Here is an 18,501-nt window from a genome sequence, read left to right as displayed (position 1 = left end):
GACTGAACTGCTGCATATCTTGCAGAGATGTCCTGCCCAGTGAGGAGGAATCCAGAGAAGCAGTCTGGCCACAGCCACTTTGCTGTGCTGTGGTGACTCTGCCCAGTCCGAACCTCCCAGTCTCCTTAGCACTGTCACGGGAAAACTACCTACTAAAGCCTCAGTAATGGCGGTTGCTCCTTCCCCCACCAAGCTCTGTCATCCCAGGTCAACTCCAGACTGCTGTGCTGGCAGCAAGACTTTCAAGCCAGTGGTTCTTAGCTTGCTGGGCTCCATGGGAGTGGGACCTGCTGAGCTAGATTTCTTGGGTCCCTGGGTTCATCCCCCTTTCCAGAGGAGTGGACGGTTCTCCTTTCTTGCTGGAGTTCCAGGTGCCACTGAAGTATGAAAAAACTCCTGCAGCTCGGTGTCTGCCCAAACAGCCACCCAGTTTTGTGCTTGAAACCCAGGGCCCTGGTGATGTAGGCTCACGAGGGAATCTCCTGATCTGCAGATTGCAAAAATCCATGGGAAAAGCATAGTACTCAGGGCGGGTAGCACAGTCCCTCACCACTTCCCCTAGCTGGCTGGGGGAGGGAGTTCCCTGGATCCTTGCACTTCCAGGGTGAAGTGACGCCCAGTCCTGCTTCTGCTTGTTCTGCGTGGGTTGCACCCAGTGCCTAACCAGTCCCAGTGAGATGAACTGGGTACCTCGGTTGGAAATGCAGAAATCATCCACCTTCTGTGTTGGTCTTGCTAGGCACTGCAGACTGCAGCTGTTTCTATTTGGCCATCTTGGCCCCTCCTCTGACCAGTGGTCTTTATGTTACTGCTATTGTAATTGTTTTGGGGCACCATGAACCATGCCTGCATAAGGTGATGAACTTAATTTATAAATGTATGTGTTCTCCCTACTCCTCTCCAACCGTTCTTCCAACTCTCTCCCTCTCCTCTGGCCTCCCTATTCCTTGAGACACAGCAAAATTGAAATTAGACCAGTTAACTCTACAATGTCCTCTAAGTGTTCAGGTGAAAGGAGGGCTCATACCTGTCTCACTTTAAATCAAAAGCTAGAAATGATTAAGCTTAGTGAGGACGGAATGTTCAAAACCAGGACAGGCTAAATGCTTTGTCTTTTGTGCCGAACAGCCAAGTTGTGAATGCAAAGGAAAAGTTTTTGAAGGAAATTAAAAGTGCTACTTTAGTGAACACGTAAGTGATAAGAGAGTCAGTCATTCTTATTGCTGACATGAAGACAGTTGTAGTGGTGTGGATAGATCAAACCAGCCACAACATTCCCTTAAGCCAAAGTGTAATTTAGAACAAGACCCTAACTCTCTTCAATTTGATGAAGGCTGAGAGAGGTGAGGAATTTGGAGGAAAAAAGTTGGATGCTGGGACAGATTGGTTCATGACGTTTAGGGAAAGAAGACTTCTACATAATATAAAAGTGCAAAGTGAAACCAACTGCTAATATAGAAGCTGCAGCAAGTAATCCCAAAGATCTAGCTAAAATAATTGATGAAGGTGGCTACACTAAACTTGCAGACAAAACAGTCTTCTATTGGAAGATGTCATCTAGGTGTTTCAGAGCTAGAGAGAAGTCAGTGCCCAGCTTTAATGCTTCAAAGGACAGGATGACTCTCTTGTTAGGGGCTAATATTGCTAGTGAGTTTAAGTTGAAGTCAATGCTCATTTATCGTTCTCCAAATCCTAGGGCCCTTAAGAATTATGCTGCATATACTCTGCCTGTGCTCTATAAATGGGACAACAAAGCCCGGATGACAGCTCATCTCTTTACAGAATATTTAACTGAATATTTAAGCCCACTGTTGAAACCTGCTGCTCAGAAAAAAAAAAGATTGTTCTCAAAATATTATTGTTTGTTGACAATGTACTTGGTTACTGAAGAACTCTGATGGTTGTGTACAAGGAGGTTAATGTTTTCATTCTTGCTAACACAACATCCATTCAGCAGCCCATGCATCAGTGAAGAATTTTGACTTTCAAGTCTTATTAAGACATACATTTCATAAGGCTATAGCTGACATAGAGAGTGATTCTTCTGATGGATCTAGGCAAATTAAATAAAAAATTTTCTGGAAAGGATTTGCCATTCTAGATGCCCTTAAGACCATTTGTGATTCACGAGAGGAGGTCAAAATGTCAACATTAACAGGAGTTTGGAGGAAGTTGGTTCCAGTCCTTATGGATAACTTCGATGGAGTTTTAGACTTCAGTGGAAGAAGTTACTGTAGATGTGTTGGAAATAGTGAGAAAACTAGAATTAGAGGCAGAGCCTGAAGATGTGACTGAATTGCTGCAGTCTCATGCATTCATAAAACTTGAGTGGATGAGGAGTTGCTTCTTATAGATGACCAAAGAAAATAGTTTCTTGAGATGGAAACTCCTCCTGGTGGAGATGCTGTGAACATTATTGAAATGACAGCAAAAGATTTAGAGTATTACATAAACTTAGTTGCTAAAGCAGCCATAGGGTTTCAGTTCTGAAAGAGGTTCTGCTAGTAAAATGCTATCAGGCAGCATTGCATGCTACAGAAAAAACGTTTTGAAGAAAGAGTCAACCAATGTAACAAACTTCTTTGTTGCCTTATTTTAAGAAACTGCCCCTGACTGCCCAGCCTTCAGCCACTACCACCCTGATCAGTCAACAGTCATCAACAAACGTTGAGTTAGGACTTTCCACCATTAAAGATGATGACTTCCTGAAGGGCCAGATGATGGTTAGCATCTTTTTTTTTTTTTTTTTAAAGCAATAAAGTATTTTAATTTTATTTATTTATTTTTGAGACAGAGTCTTGCTCTGTTGCCCAGGCTGGAGTGCAGTGGCATGATATTAACTCACTGCAATCTCTGCTTCCCGGGTTCAAGCGATTCTCCTGCCTCAGCCTCCCGCAGTAGCTGGGATTACAGATGTGTGCCCCCACACCTGGCTAAGTTTTGTATTTTTAGTAGAGATGGGGTTTTGCCATGTTGGCCAGGCTTGTCTCGGACTCCTGGGCTCAAGTGATCCATCCACCTTGGCCTCCCAAAGTCCTGGGATTACAGACGTGAGCCACTGCGCCTGGCCTCAATAAAGTATTTTTAAATTAAAATAAATATTTTTTTATATATAATGAGATTGCACACTTAATAGATTACAGTATAGTGCAAGCATTACTTAATTGCAATTTTTTGGAAACAAAAATTGATGTGACTCACTTGATTGCAATATTTGCTTTATGGCAGTGGTCTGGAACTGAACCAGCCATATTTCTAAGGTATGCCTGTATTAAGAAGTCTGTTAACTGAAGAAAGTAATTATTAAGAGTTCATGTATAGTCTGCTATAGAATAGTAATCTTATGCATAAGAGGATTCATAAGAACAAGAATAAGGAATTGGAATCTCACACCAGTCAGAATGACTATTATTAAAAAGTCAAAAAAATAACAGATGCTGGCAAGGTTGTGGAGAAAAGGGAACACTCATGCATTATTGGCGAGAGTGTAAGTGCATTCAACCATTGTGGAAAACCGTGTGGCAATTCCTGAAAGAACTAAAAACAGAGCTATCATTTGATCCAGCAATCCCATTTCTGGGTATGTCCTCAAAGGAGTAGAAATTGTTCTACCACAAAGACTATATCCTCAAAGGAGTAGAAATTGTTCTACCACAAAGACACATGGCATGCATATGTTCATTGCAGCACTATTCACAATAGCAAAGACATGGAGTCAACCTAAATGCATATCAGTGTTAGACTAGATAAAGAAAATGTGGTATATATACACCATTAAATACAATGCAGCCATAAAAAAGAATGAGATAATATCCTTTGCAGGAACATGGATGGAGCGGGAGGCCATTATCCTTAGCAAAGTAACACAGGAACAGAAAACCAAATACCACATGTTCTCACTTCTAAGTGGGAACCAAACAATGAGAACACGTGGACACAAAGAGGGGAACAACACACACTGGATCCTATATGAGGGTGGAGAGTAGAATAAGGAAGAGGATCAGAAAAAAATAACTATTGGATACTAGGCTGAGTACCTGGGTGATGAAATAATCTGTACAACAAATCCCTGTGACACGAGTTTACCTGTATAACAAACCTATATATGTAGCCCTGAACCTAAAACAAAAGTTAAAAAAAAAAGAAATAAGAAGTTGGAGATATGAAATAAGAAGTTGAATTTTAAATGTTTCCTCATCTTTTCACTGTGGACTTAGGATGCTGGGTGTTTTTCTTTTTTTTTTTTTTTTTTGAGACGGAGTCTCGCTCTGTCGCCCAGGCTGGAGTGCAGTGGCGCGATCTCAGCTCACTGCAAGCTCCGCCTCCCGGGTTCACGCCATTCTCCTGCCTCAGCCTCCCGAGTAGCTGGGACTACAGGCGCTGCCACCTCGCCCGGCTAGTTTTTTGTATTTTTAGTAGAGACGGGGTTTCACCGTGTTAGCCAGGATGGTCTCGATCTCCTGACCTCGTGATCCGCCCACCTCGGCCTCCCAAAGTGCTGGGATTACAGGCGTGAGCCACCGTGCCCGGCGCTGGGTGTTTTTCAAACTAGAATCTTTCATAGGGAATTATATTTGATGTTTGCAACATACTCAGATTCTAATTGTATCTTTTGAGTGGCTAGGTATTCTTGGAAGCTTATGTACATATTCATAATGTGTTTGTCCATGAATAACATTACTCTGGTGAGGGAAATACGGGAAAGAGGACTTTGTTAAAGGCCTTAAATGAGAACAGTGAATCTAGATTAGTTAAGGTGGAGAATGCCTTTGATATATGTGTGAACTTTACGTTTGAACTTTTTCAATAAAATTCAACTCCCATTTCTGTGTTTAGTTGGGAAAGGGGATTGAGAGATTTTAGTATAAGACTACCTGAAGTTATTTCCTTTTCAATAGCCAAGCAAAGATTTCAAAGCTTTTCGAAAATCTAAGAGGAAATGAAACACAGCCATCTAGTGGATGCAATTTTAAAAGCTTGTAATATAAGCATGTAATATAAGTACCGTGAGCTCATGTAAGCATTATAAACATTATTAGGCATTCAAGTTAATCATTTCTTGTTACACAAAGGGTAATATACATTTACAAATTTTAATGGGAAGGGGAAGCATTATATATGATTATTGAACTACAGCATTACATAAATACCTTCAGAGGTCAGTTAAACTAATATAACTTTGTTATATGCTGTAAGAGTTTCCATTGTAATATTAATCAGAGTTTTTGAACTGTAAAACTTCAGTAGTGCTTTTAAACACATGGACATTCTGAAACACTGATGGAAAATATCTAGGCCTCTTTTGCTTATATAAATTAACCTATTATTATGGTTGAAGCACAGATTTAGTTACTCCCTGTCTTCTATTGGAGTGACTCTTAGTCATTGATGGCTTATAAACTTTATTGATGCAAAAATGAATTATTTTCCAGGAGCAAGATACTGCTGTGCAAAATATGCATAAGAAAGTAGAAAAATTAGAAACAGAACATATGGACTGCTCTGACCTTTTACGGCGACAAACAAGTGAACTTGAATTTAGCACTCAACGAGAGGAACGCCTTAGAAAAGAATTTGAGGTACATTTTCTTATTCTTTAATATATATGTGTACAAACTTTCATACACACACACACACACACACACACACACACACACACGCACGCACGTATGTAAAACCCATTCCGTGATTTAAGGTTGGAGAGTTTTACTCTGTGATAATATATAAAACTAATTTTAGGAATACCTGTTTATAATGTATATTTGGCTTCTTTGAAAACTTTTGTATCTGAGTATTTTGTGTTTTGCCCTAGTTTAAAAAAATCTGTTCACTTTTGAACAATTGACTCTCGTGAAATATTTGGGAAGTTTGAGAGTAATTGTTTACATTGTTAGGTTGAGTAAGCAATGCAGGAAAAGTTTTGGTGTACATAAGTTCTAAATGATAAAAGTGATATTACATTTTAATTTTGTAGTTTGAATCATGTATGGTTATGTGGAATGATTTTCAGATGAGACTTTACTTGGGAAAGGAGCATCAATTTAAGGATGAAAAATAGGATTTTTATTAGTGAATGATACTGAAAATAACTTTAATCTTAAGAGAAATCTAATTGATTTGTTAGTTCATCTTTTTAAAATTTTTGTTTGCTTTGTGGGAAATGAAATATTTAAACAGATAAAGAAGTTTTGTCCTAAATATAATTTATAATCTTTATTAGGCAAATGAATACTTAGGAAGAGTATTTAATGGTAAAGTGCTAGAGTTAACACTTACTAAACTCACTGTGTCACCTAACATTGTTAAGAACAGCAATAAGGATTATAACTTTTGGGAGGAAGGAAGTGTGATTCCTAGTATTTTTAGATGATATGTACATAAAATGAATAGTAAAATCAGCTTTAAAATTATCAACGCTAGTAAAAACATTCAATAAGGAGGCTAGGCAGAAAATAACATATGACAATTTTTTAAAAATTAATTCATTTTTTTTATTACACTTTAAGTTCTAGGGTACATGTGCACAATGTTCAGGTTTGTTACATATGTATACACGTGCCATGTTGGTGTGCTGCACCCATTAACTTGTCATTTACATTAGGTATATCTTCTAATGCTATCCTTCACCAGTCCCACGACAGGTCCCGGTGTGTGATGTTCCCCATCTTGTGTCCAAGTGTTCTCATTGTTCAATTCCCACGTATGAGTGAGAATATGTGGTGTTTGGTTTTCTGTCCTTGTGATAGTTTGCTCATAGTAATGGTTTCCAGCTTCATTCATGTCCCTACAAAGGATATGAACTCATCCTTTTTTCTGGCTGCATAGTATTCCATGGTATATATCTGCCACATTTTCTTAATCAAGTCTATCATTGATGGACATTTGGATTGGTTCCAAGTCTTTGCTCTTGTGAATAGTGCCACAATAAACATACGTGTGCATGTGTCTTAATAGTAGCATGATTTATAATCCTTTGGGTATATACCCAGTAACGGGATGGCTGGGTCAAATGGTATTTCTAGTTCTAGATCCTTGAGGAATCGCCACACTGTCTTCCACAATGGTTGAACTAGTTTACAGTCCCACCAACAGTGTAAAAGTGTTCCTATTTCTCCACATCCTCTCCAGCACCTGTTGTTTCCTGACGTTTTAATGATCGCCATTCTAACTGGTGTGAGATGGTATCTCATTGTGGTTTTGATTTGCATTTCTCTGATGACCAGTGGTGATGAGCATTTTTTCATGTGTCTGTTGGCTGTATGAATGTCTTCTTTTGAGAAGTGTCTGTTCATATCCTTTGCCCACTTTTTGTTGGGGTTGTTTGATTTTTTTCTTGTAAATTTAAGTTCTTTGTAGATTCTGTATATTAGCCCTTTGTCAGATGGATAGATTGTAAAAATTTTCTCCCATTCTGTAGGTTGCCTGTTCACTCTGATGGTAGGTTCTTTTGCTGTGCAGAAGCTCTTTAGTTTAATTAGATCCCATTTGTCAATTTTGGCTTTTGTTGCCATTGCTTTTTGTGTTTTAGTCATGGAGTCCTTGCCAATGCCTATGTCTTGAATGGGATTGCCTAGGTTTTCTTCTAGGGTTTTTATGGTTTTAGGTCTAACATTTAAGTCTTTAATCCATCTTGAATTAATTTTTGTATAAGGTATAAGGAAGGGATCCAGTTTCAGCTTTCTGCATATGGCTAGCCAGTTTTCCCAACACCATTTATTAAATAGGAAATCCTTTCCCCATTTCTTGTTTTTGTCAGGTTTGTCAAAGATCCGATGGTTGTAGATGTGTGGTATTATTTCTGAGGGCTCTGTTCTGTTCCATTGGTCTATATCTCTGTTTTGGTACCAGTACCATGCTGTTTTGGTTACTGTATCCTTATAGTATAGTTTGAAGTCAGGTAGCGTGATACCTCCAGCTTTGTTATTTTTGCTTAGGATTGTCTTGGCTATGCGGGCTCTTTTTGGTTCCATATGAAATTTAAAGTAGTTTTTTCCAATCCTATGAAGAAAGCCAGTGATAGCTTGATGGGGATAGCATGTCATCTATAGATTACTTTGGGCAGTATGACCATTTTCATGATATTGATTCTTCCTATCCATGAGCATGGAATGTTCTTCCATTTGTTAATGTCCTCTCTTATTTCCTTGAGCAGTGGTTTGTAGTTCTCCTTGAAAAAGTCCTTCACATCCCTTGTAAGTTGGATTCCTAGGTATTTTATTCTCTTTGAAGCAATTGTGAATAGGAGTTCACTCATGATTTGGCTCTCTGTTTGTCTGTTATTGATTTTGTATCCTGAGACTTTGCTGAAGTTGCTTATCAGCTTAAGGCGATTTTGGGCTGAGACGATGGGGTTTTCTAAATATACAATCATGTCATCTGCAAACAGGGACAATTTGACTTCCTCTTTTCCCTAATTGAATACCCTTTATTTCTTTCTCCTACCTGATTGCCCTGGCCAGAACTTCCAACACTATGTTGAACAGGAGTGGTGAGAGAGGGCATCCCTGTCTTGTGCCAGTTTTCAAAGTGAATTTTTCCACTTTCTGCCCACATACCTAGTTTATTGATATATCCCATCCATACCTAGTTTATTGAGAGTTTTTAGCATGAAGCGCTATTGAATTTTGTCGAAGGCCTTTTCTGCATCTCTTGAGATAAATGTGGTTTTGTCTTTGGTTCTGTTTATATGATGGATTACGTTTATTGATTTGTGTATGTTGAGCCAGCCTTGCATCCCAGGGATGAAGCCAACTTGATCATGCTGGATAAGCTTTTTGATGTGCTGCTGGATTCGTTTGCCAGTATTTTATTGAGGATTTTTGCATCTATATATAGATAGATAGATAGATGGGAGGAGATTATTAAGGGAACTAGTTTGTTTGGTTATGGAGGCTAAAACCCCTAACAGGCCATCTGTAAGCTGGAGACTCTGGGATGCCAGTAGCATAGCTGAGTTCAAGTCTGAAAAACTCAGAACCAGGGGAGTCAATGGTGTAATTTTCAGCCTGAGGCAGAAGGCTTGAGAACCTTGGGTGCCACTGGTGTAAGACCTGGAGCCTCAAGGACAGAGATCCTTGAGTTCTGATGTCCAAGGGCAGGAGGAGGAAAGTGTCTGTGCTCCAGGGGAGAGAGTGGGGAGAGAGAGGTGAGGAAAGAGGGAGAGAGAGAGAGGAGGAGAGAGAGGAAGCAGTGAGAAGATAGAGGGGGAGAGAGAGTGAGAGAAAATTATTTTCTCTCCTTTTTTGTTCTATCCAGGCCCCCAGTCAGTTGGTTGGTGCTTGCCTATGGTGAGGGCAGATCTTCCCTACTAAGTTCACTGGCGCAGATGCCAATCTTCTCTGGAAACACCCCTCACAGATACACCCACAAGTAATGGAAACAGTGCCTTACCAGTTCTTTAGGTATTCCGTAATCTAGTCAGATTGATACCTAAAATTAACTGTTGCTGCAGACTTTTAATGAAACTGAATTGAAAAGCCAGGAGTAGGGTTGTAGATATTACATAACAATTTAACATATTAAGGTATCTTTTTAAATTAGTAAGGAGAGGAAATACTATTCCAGTGACCTAGAGGGCCCCCGCCGCCTGCCCCCTCCAGTTGTCCTGCCTTTCTGGACTGAGCCCGTGTACATTTTACATGTATTGATTGATGTCTTATGTCTCCCTAAAATATATAAAACCAAGCTGTAGCCTGACACATACATGGCACATGTTCTCAGGATCTCCTGGGGCTGTCACAGGCCATTGGTCACTCATATTTGGCTTAGAATAAATCTCTTCAAATATTTTACAGAGTTTGACTGTTTTTGTTTTTGTTGACAGTATTAGGGTAGATGTAATTGGACCGAATATAGATTTTTAAGTTGAAAGTCATTTTCTCTTGGAATTTGAAGGCCTTGCCTCTATTTTCTTCTGTTGTTACTGTGAGGCCTTATGCTATTCTGGTTTGTATTCTTTGTTTGTGACCCTTTTCTCACTCTCTTCCTCTCCAAAAATGCTCTTGATCCTCTGTTTTTAGAATATATTTTCATTATGGAAAACTTTAAATATATGTAGAAGTAGACAGAATAATATAATGAACCTAATATCCATGACCAGCTTCAACAATGATCAATTTATGAACAATTATGATTTCCAAAAATAAAGGTTCCTTTATTTAAAGTTGCATTATCAATATCACATATAAATTGTTTAATGATAATTACTGAATATAGTCAAATATCCAGACATTATTCAAATTTTAAATTATCTCATAAATGGCATAAATATTATGTATGTTTACAGTTTGATTCTGCATCTCAATTAGGTCTACATGTCTATATGTCTGTTAGTCTCTTTCAATCTACAAGTTCTCCATCTATATCTTTCCTTTTTTCCTTGTAGTATGTTTTTGAACACACCAAATTATTTGTGCTATTGAGTTCCCACTGGTTGTAAAATTTCAGAACATCAGAGATAACAATGTTCCTTAGAATAGATCTTTTTTTACTTAGTGTGCAGGACACGCGTTGGCCATTTTAGCCAGGAAACCCAGTGTCCTTCATGTTCAGGAATTCTCTTGTGTTATTTCTTCAGCATATCCTCCTCAGTCTTTTTTTCTGTTCTTTATTTCTGAGACTTTTATTATTCAAGTGTTAGACCACTGAATTGATATTTTACTCTTTTTTTAACTTTTTCCTTTCTCTTTGTCTTTTTGTTGTTGTTGATGCTTCTTGGGAGATTTGTTTGACTTCACTTTCTAATCTTCTAATTGAATATTTCCTTTTTTCTTTTTAATTTCTGAGAGCTTGTTCTCTACCATTTTTGTACTATCCTGTTCCTATATTATGACTGCAGTATTCGTTTATTCAGTAAACATTTATTGGAGTGGCAGGCACATTTCTGGGTCATAGAGGTATAGCAGAGAACAAAGAAAAGCCTCTTTCCTCCTTTTTTGTTTTTGAGACAGAGTCTCGCTTTGTCACCCAGGCTGGCGTGCAGTGGTGATCTCGGCTCACTGTGACCTCTAGTTCAAGTGATTTTCCTGCTTTAGCCTCCTGAGTAGGTGGAATTACAGGCATGCGCCACCACGCCTGGCTAATTTTTTGTATTTTTAGTAGGGACGGGGTTTTGCCATGTTGCCCAGGCTGGTCTTGAACTCCTGGCCTCTAGTGATCAGCCTGCCTTGGTCCCCAAAGTGGTGGGATAACAGACGTGAGCCACTGCACCCAGCCGAAAGCATCTTCCTTCTCGAAGCTGACATTCTAGTCAGGAGGAATCGCGTATTAAATAGAACAATGTGTAGTGTGTTAGTTGGTGATAATTCTGTAAAGAATAATAAAGCCGTCCAGGGGAGTTAATGAGTAATAGGGTAGGATGGTTACCTGTTTGTATTGGTGGTCATGGAAGGCTAACTTGATAAGGTGGCATTTGAGCTGAGACCTGAAGGGAGGAAGGGATTGAACCGTATGGATATCCCAAGAAAAAGCATTCTAGGTAGAAGGAATAGAAAGTGCAAGACCATGGGTTGCAAGTGTACTTTTAATATGTGAGGAACAGCAAGTAGGCCTTTGTAACTGGAATAGAATGAGCAAGAGAGAGACTAGTAGGATGTGTAGAATGGTAGACAGATCGTGCAGAATTTGGAAGGTCTTTTGTAGTTCATTGTAAGAACTCTGGTTTTTATCTGAGAAAGCTTTTGGAAAGTTTCGAGCAGAGGAGTGGTATGCCTTTTCTCATTTATGTTTTAAAAGCATTATTCTGGACACTCTTTGGATAATAGATTATAAAAGACAGTTTTGGAGACTATTAAAATAATCTAGTTGACAGATTATAGTGTTTTAGACAAAGTAGTAGTAGAGGAGGGTCTCTCTTGCAAAAATATATCCAAATTTGAACATCTCCTCTACTACTGCCTTGTAGTAGATGATGTAGTAGAGATGGTCTAATTTGGATATATTTTTGCAAGATAGAACCCACAGAAATTGCTGATTAATTGGACCTGAATTATGAGAGAAAAAGAGGGAGTAAAGGATAATGCCAAAGGTTTTGGCTTGAACAGATAAGAGAATGGCATTTCCATTTACTGAACTCGTAAATAATAGAAGCGGAGTAAGTTTGGGAGAGGTCAGGAGGTTGGTTTTAGATATGTTAAATTTGACATTCCTTTTAGACATTAAAGAGGAGATAGTAATTCTTTTATTTCTACAAAGGGATGTCTGCTAGTTTCAGGTTTGATGGTTATAAAATGGAAGAAGGAAATGGAGGAAGAATCTGGTTATCATGCTGTTTAGTATGCAGACATCCCCCTGGTTTCGGTCTGGCGCACCCCTCTTCCTGTCTCTCCATGTGTATTTCTGTGTTCAGCTTCTGGTTCAGATTTATGTTCTTCAGATAATAAACCTTTGTGTGAGGACTAGGGTAGGGTATTTGTTTGGCTACTTGGGGTAAGGGTGGATGCCTTGAGGTCTAACTTCTTATAGCGATGAGTAAAAAAAAAACTTTATTGAGATGTAATTTGTATATTATAAATTTGTCCATTTAAAGTGTACAATGCAGTGGTTTTTAGTGTATTCACAGCATTGTGCAACCATCACCATAATAAATTTTGGAACATTTTCATCACCCAATAAGAAACTCTACTCATTAGCCATCACTTTCCTATTCCCCTTTCCTCTCAGCCCTAAGCAACCACTACTTTCTGTCTTTATAGATTTGCCTATTCTAGACATTCCTTACAAGTGGAACTACAATATATGGTCTTTTGTGACTGACTTCTTTCACTTAGCATAGTGCTTTCAAGGTTTATCCATTTTGCAGCATGTATTAGTGCTTCATTCTTTTTTATGCCTGAATGATATTCTGTTGTGTAACATGTAATATATATTTTGTGTCTCTGTCCATCAGTTGATGGACATTTGTGTTTGTATTTGTCAGGGACAGAACTAATAGCATATATGTATGTGTATATGTATATGTGAAGGGGAGTTTGTTTGGAGAAGCGACTTACATGATCGCAAGGTGAAGTCCCACAATAGGCCGTCTGCAAGTTGAGGAGCAAGGAAGTCAGTCCAAGTCTCAAAATCTCAAAAGTAGGTAAGCCAGCAGTGCAGCCTTCAGTCTGTGGTCAAAGGCCTGAGAGCCCCTTTTCATCATTTTATGTGCTTATTAGCCATTTGTATATCTTCTTTGGAGAAATAGCTATTTAGACCCTTGTCCTTTTTAAAAATGGATTATTTGTACTGTATGTATATAAATCACGGTGTACGTCCAAGAGTCTAAAAATTGAAGAACTTGGAGTCTGATGTTCCAGGGCAGGAAGCATCCAGCACGGAGAAAGATGAAGGCTGGAATACTCAGCAAGTCTCCTTGTTCCACTTTCTTCTGCCTGCTTTATTCTAGCCATGCTGTTGTATAATATATTAGCTGATTAGATGGTGTCCACCCAGACTGAGGGTGGGTCTGCCTCTCCCACTCCACTGACTCAAATGTTAATTTCCTGTGGCAACACCTTCACAGACACACCTAGGAACATTACATCCTTCAGTCCAATCAAGTTGACACTCAGTATTAACCATCACAGTGTTGTTTCCACTTTTTTCAGCCATAATGAATAATGCCACCATGAACATTGATGTACAGGTTTTTGTGTGGATATGTTTTCAGTTGTCTTTATTATATATCTAGGAGAGGAATTGCTGGGTCACATGGTAACTATGTGGTTAACATTTTGAGGAACTGTCAGGTTGTTTTGTACAGTGGCAGCACCATTTTACATTCTCACCGGCAAGGTATAAGGGTTCTAGTTTCTCTAGATCCTCATCAACAGCTGTTATTGTCATTCTTTTAAATTATAACCACTGTAGTAGGTGTGAAATGGTACCTCATTGTGGTTTTGATTTGCATTCTCTGATGATTGATGATGTTGAATATCATTTTATGTGCTTATTAGCCATTCATGTATCTTCTTTGGAGAAATAGCTAGTTAGACCCTTGTCCTTTTGAAAAATGGATTATTTGTACTGTATATATATAAGATGCTAACAATGGAGGAAACTGGGTATGGAGTATGTAGATGGACTTAACAACAGAAATGCCAAATATGAATCTGGCAAAGATAAAATTCCTCATACTCTAACTACACATGGTTTATTTTTTACAAGATTAGAGAAGGAATAAAAATATGAAATTATATTTGAAATAATATTTTAACTTATTTTTTTCTTGTGCTGACCATCTTTTTAGGCCAGTAAATTCAGGATTTCATTATATTTTATATCATTTTTAATACTATGGCTTGCAGATGGCTTACTAAAAAAGGATGAGGGGGCAGGAGCTGTGACTGATGCCTGTAATCCCAGCACTTTGGGAGACAAAGGTGGGCAGATCACTTGAGACCAGGAGTTCAAGACCAGCCTGGGCAACATGGTGAAACATCATCCCTACAAAAAATACGAAACTTAGCCAAATGTGGTGGAGTGTGCCTGTAGTCCCAGCTCCTTGGGGGGCTGAGGTGGGACGATTACTTGAACCTGGGGAAGTTGAGGCTGCATTGAGCTGTGATCGTGCTACTGTACTCTAGCCTGGGCAACAAAGTGAGACCCTGCCTCAAAAACAAACAAACGAACAAAAATTAGGATAGAGTTAATGTTCTGAATATTAGAATTTAAAAGGTCACTTAGAAGTCACTTAAGGATGCTAGAAAATTCTATCATCACTAAAAACATTTTATTAATTGTGTTATAGTTGTGAGGCTGTACTATGTAATAACGACTTTTTTGTTGGTAGGGTTCTTGGTAAGGCAGTTTTGACTCACTTAAGAAAATATCGGCTGGGCGTGGTGGCTTCTGCCTGCAATCCCAGCGCTTTGGGAGGCTGAGGTGGGTTTATCATTTGAGGTCAGGAGTTTGAGACCAGCCTGGCCAACATGGTGAAATCCCATCTCTATTAAAAATACAAAAATTAGCCAGGCGTGGTGGCACTCGCCTGTAATCCCAGCTGCTCTGGAGTCTGAGGCAGGAAAATCTCTTGAACCTGGGAGGTGGAGGCTTCTCTGAGCCGAGATTGTGCCTCTGTACTCCAGCCTGGGTGACAGAGCAAGACTCTATCTCAAAAACAAAACAAAACAAAAAACAATAAAACACACACAAAATAGAAAATATCTAATACCTAAACTTTAAGGTGTGGTTGTGCACAACCCAGTATTGACTTTTTTTCTGTAAAATACTTAATTTCCTTAATATCTGTTTTTATTGGTTGATGTTATAGGTATAATATTATTTTAGACTAGTTTTGTTTTTACTCTATGTTTTTTTATTCCCTGCTGTGTAAATACTTTTGATAATACCAGGTCTCTGCTTTTGGAGAACTTGCAACTTTGAAGGTAGTCTAGATAGTCTTTATTTTTCTTCTATTTACAAGAATTTTACAAGTGGAGAGATTTAGTCTTCTAACTTACCTATGATTTCTCATATTTAGATTCTTTTTAAAAGCTTTGCTTTATGTTATATATTATATGTTGTATATTAGTTAGTGTATTTTGTATTGGCTGTTTGACCACATAGTGACATAATGAACAAGAAGTTACATTTCTGGAGAGCGTTTTATGTTAGTTTTACACTCAATTACGGAGACAATCACTACCAGTAATACTAAGTACTTAAGTAATTGTCAGTGGTATTTTTAAAAGAATTAAGCTAAGATGGGATAATAATAATAAAGAGGAAAGTTGTTAAAATTTTAATTTAATAAAGTACATTATTTAATATCAGCAATATCAAACTAAAGCAACTAATAAAATAGACATTTAGCCTAATGAATGTTCTTAATTCTAGTGAAGCTTTTTAACATTTGCATTTCTTGAAAGGTGATTTTTTTATGTGCCTGAGCCAAAGAAGTTTTTATATGTATGAAACATATATATTAAATAATTTCAGAATCTTATAAGGTTTATATCACTGTGTCTTAATCATCTTAACATGGATCAATGCTTTCTTAGATTAAAAAAAAAGCAAACTCCCAATCCAATTTTATAAATGCAGTACTGGATACCATAGAATCAAGGGAAAAGTGAACTGGAAAAAGAAATATCCATGGCTTTTATAAACCTCTTTACAACTAGAGGAGTTTATTATCATGGGAAATAAGCTTAACTCAATAAGAAAAGAGAACAGAGAAGATGCAAACCTAATTCTGAGGGAACTGAAGAATCTTCTGAAGATTATGGTAGAGAGAGAACACTCTTTGCAAATAAATTCTGAATTGCTTCTGTCAGTCATATTCTATATTACAGTAACATAAAAAAGGGCAGAAGTAGCATCTTTCTCTAAATGTGTACTACCTTCAAGTGAAAAAGGAAAAGAAAATTGTATTTTACCTTTCATAATTGTTGATAAAGACCACCTTGTATGATTCGTCTTTTTAAAGCCATCATGTGTTTGTAGGAATCATTTTCAAAGGTCCATTTGTGTAGATCACTGACTATAAAATAGGGAGATGATGAAATCACCTGTGTTATGCAGTCGTAGGTACTGCACATTTAAGTGCAGCATTTTACGTTCATAATAAAATTTAAGATTGGAACTTCAGTTAAAAATTTGGTAAGTACTAAAGTTTTTGTTGCCCTAAAAGGTAGAGATAATTTTTAAAGAAGGTAAATTAGTTTATTATCATGTTATTTAGAATTTGCAAACACAAATTCTGTTCCTGATGTTTCTTATTTTTGTTATCTGTGGGTTTTTTGATTATACCTAGAAGTAATAAAAGTTTTTCTTCATTAAACTCTTTTATAATATGTGTGGTATACTTCATTTCTTGCTGAATAAAAAAATTACGGGGATCTCCAGTTTATTTCTGTTGTCAGCCTATTGCCCTCATATATCCCTTCTGAAACCGTTAAGGCTCTGTTACCATCCTCAGTGACTTTAACTTTGAGTTTTCTACCGTCAGAACTGCATAGTTAACCACGATCAAGATGACTGGCACAGAGAGCTCTGAATCTTTCTATGTTCTGTGCTTTATATGAGCCTGTTTATGTAAAATAATCTAGGGGATTCTGGAAAACAAGTATGTTTTAGCCATTAATAAAACAGTTACAGATGAATTGTAGTTCAGAGAAGTAAGTAGAAGGAATATCCGTTAGCGACAAATCAATTTTTGTCTACAACACAGGTCTTTTGCTTACTTATAATGGAAATGCTTATAGATGTGTCAGGACCCATTTTGGCCTTTGGGCCAAAGACCTAGTATGGCATCTGGCATATAGTAGTTTCTCTATAAATGTTCCATTCTGCTTTTTAGTTGACCTATATAGTAAAATAAGTATCAATGAGAGCATCATGAAAACCTATTCATTTGTTTTTAATAATCTTTTAACTGTTTTTATGCAGTCGCATTTGTTTAATGGGATTGAATATAAATGTAAAGTGTTTAGACTTCTGTGAGGGTAGAATAAAGTGGATAGGACTTCCTGACCAATTCACTTCCAAGACCAATTGGACTTCCTTCCTGTTCTCTTTTACATGGTAGTTCCCATGTTCTGAGTCACAAAGCAGCATTAATTTTGCCTCTGAGTTGTTTTTCTAACGTACTGTGCTGGCCACGTGGAAAGTAGGAGAGCTACTTAAAAACAAACACCACCTTCAAATTAGAATGCCTTATTAAGATTTAAAATATTATGTATCATACGAGGCCTTTTTTGTAGAATATATCATGTTATTGTAAAAGTCAAATGAGAAAATACACGAGACCTCTTTGAAAACTGTAGCATATTAATATTTAACTCTAGGCATAATCTCCTCAGTGACATTGATGTAAATACACTCTCTCATGTAGAAGTGACATTAGAAATATAAATGCTTACATTTACATATAAAAGCCAACATTAAAGGTCAGACTAATTGAATAATATTATTGCTTCTTAAGATGTTAGATTACAATAAAGATGATAAATAGTAAAGGGCCTATAGACAGTTCTTAATTATGACCCTTCAATGTATGACTCTAGTGATTAAGTGATATAATATTGTGATGCCTGTTTTACAAATGTTTATCAAATACTTGGAGACTGTGACCCTTTGAGGCATCTTTTTTGGTGATAAAAATCCTTTGAGACCTTCTGTTTAAGGGCTCAAAAGATAGTATTTACAAGTATACCCCCCTTCCCTGCCCAGGTAAAGAATAAGTGTTATAGTTAAATAGTAACATGCATGTAATAAAATATTAACAGCTATTAAAATGTAACAAAATAAAATATACTTAGCATTAAAATAAACATTATAGAATTAATCAGTCTATGATGATTCAGTCCCTTGGAATCATCTTTTTGTACATGGATTATTACTGTATTTATTACTTATGAAAACATCTATTAATGGGAATTATTAGATGATAAAATCTGGAAAAATGAACAATCATGTTCTATTTACACAAGTTATTGATATATTTGGGGTAAACTTTGTGCAACTAATTAGGAAACTGTAATATATAACACACTCCTGAGGAAATCATTAACTAGTATGTAC

General features: G+C 37.4%; 1 protein-coding gene across 3 annotated transcripts in view; it reads left to right on the top strand.

Annotated features, from left to right (window-relative positions):
* The window catches only part of CCDC171 (coiled-coil domain containing 171), a 387,879-nt gene that overhangs the window by 52,321 nt on the left and 317,057 nt on the right, over positions 1–18,501 (top strand). For all 3 annotated transcript variants that reach the window (XM_015117649.3, XM_028835151.2, XM_015117650.3), the window contains exon 7: positions 5,433–5,579. In XM_015117649.3, the coding sequence (XP_014973135.3) occupies positions 5,433–5,579 (147 nt within the window). The remainder of the gene's footprint in view (positions 1–5,432; positions 5,580–18,501) is intronic.

The sequence above is a fragment of the Macaca mulatta genome, chromosome 15, assembly GCF_049350105.2.
Source record: "Macaca mulatta isolate MMU2019108-1 chromosome 15, T2T-MMU8v2.0, whole genome shotgun sequence".
In the NCBI taxonomy this organism is placed as follows: Eukaryota; Metazoa; Chordata; class Mammalia; order Primates; family Cercopithecidae; genus Macaca; species Macaca mulatta.
Note: the sequence above shows the minus strand (reverse complement) of the source record. Positions and strands in the feature narration are given on the sequence as shown.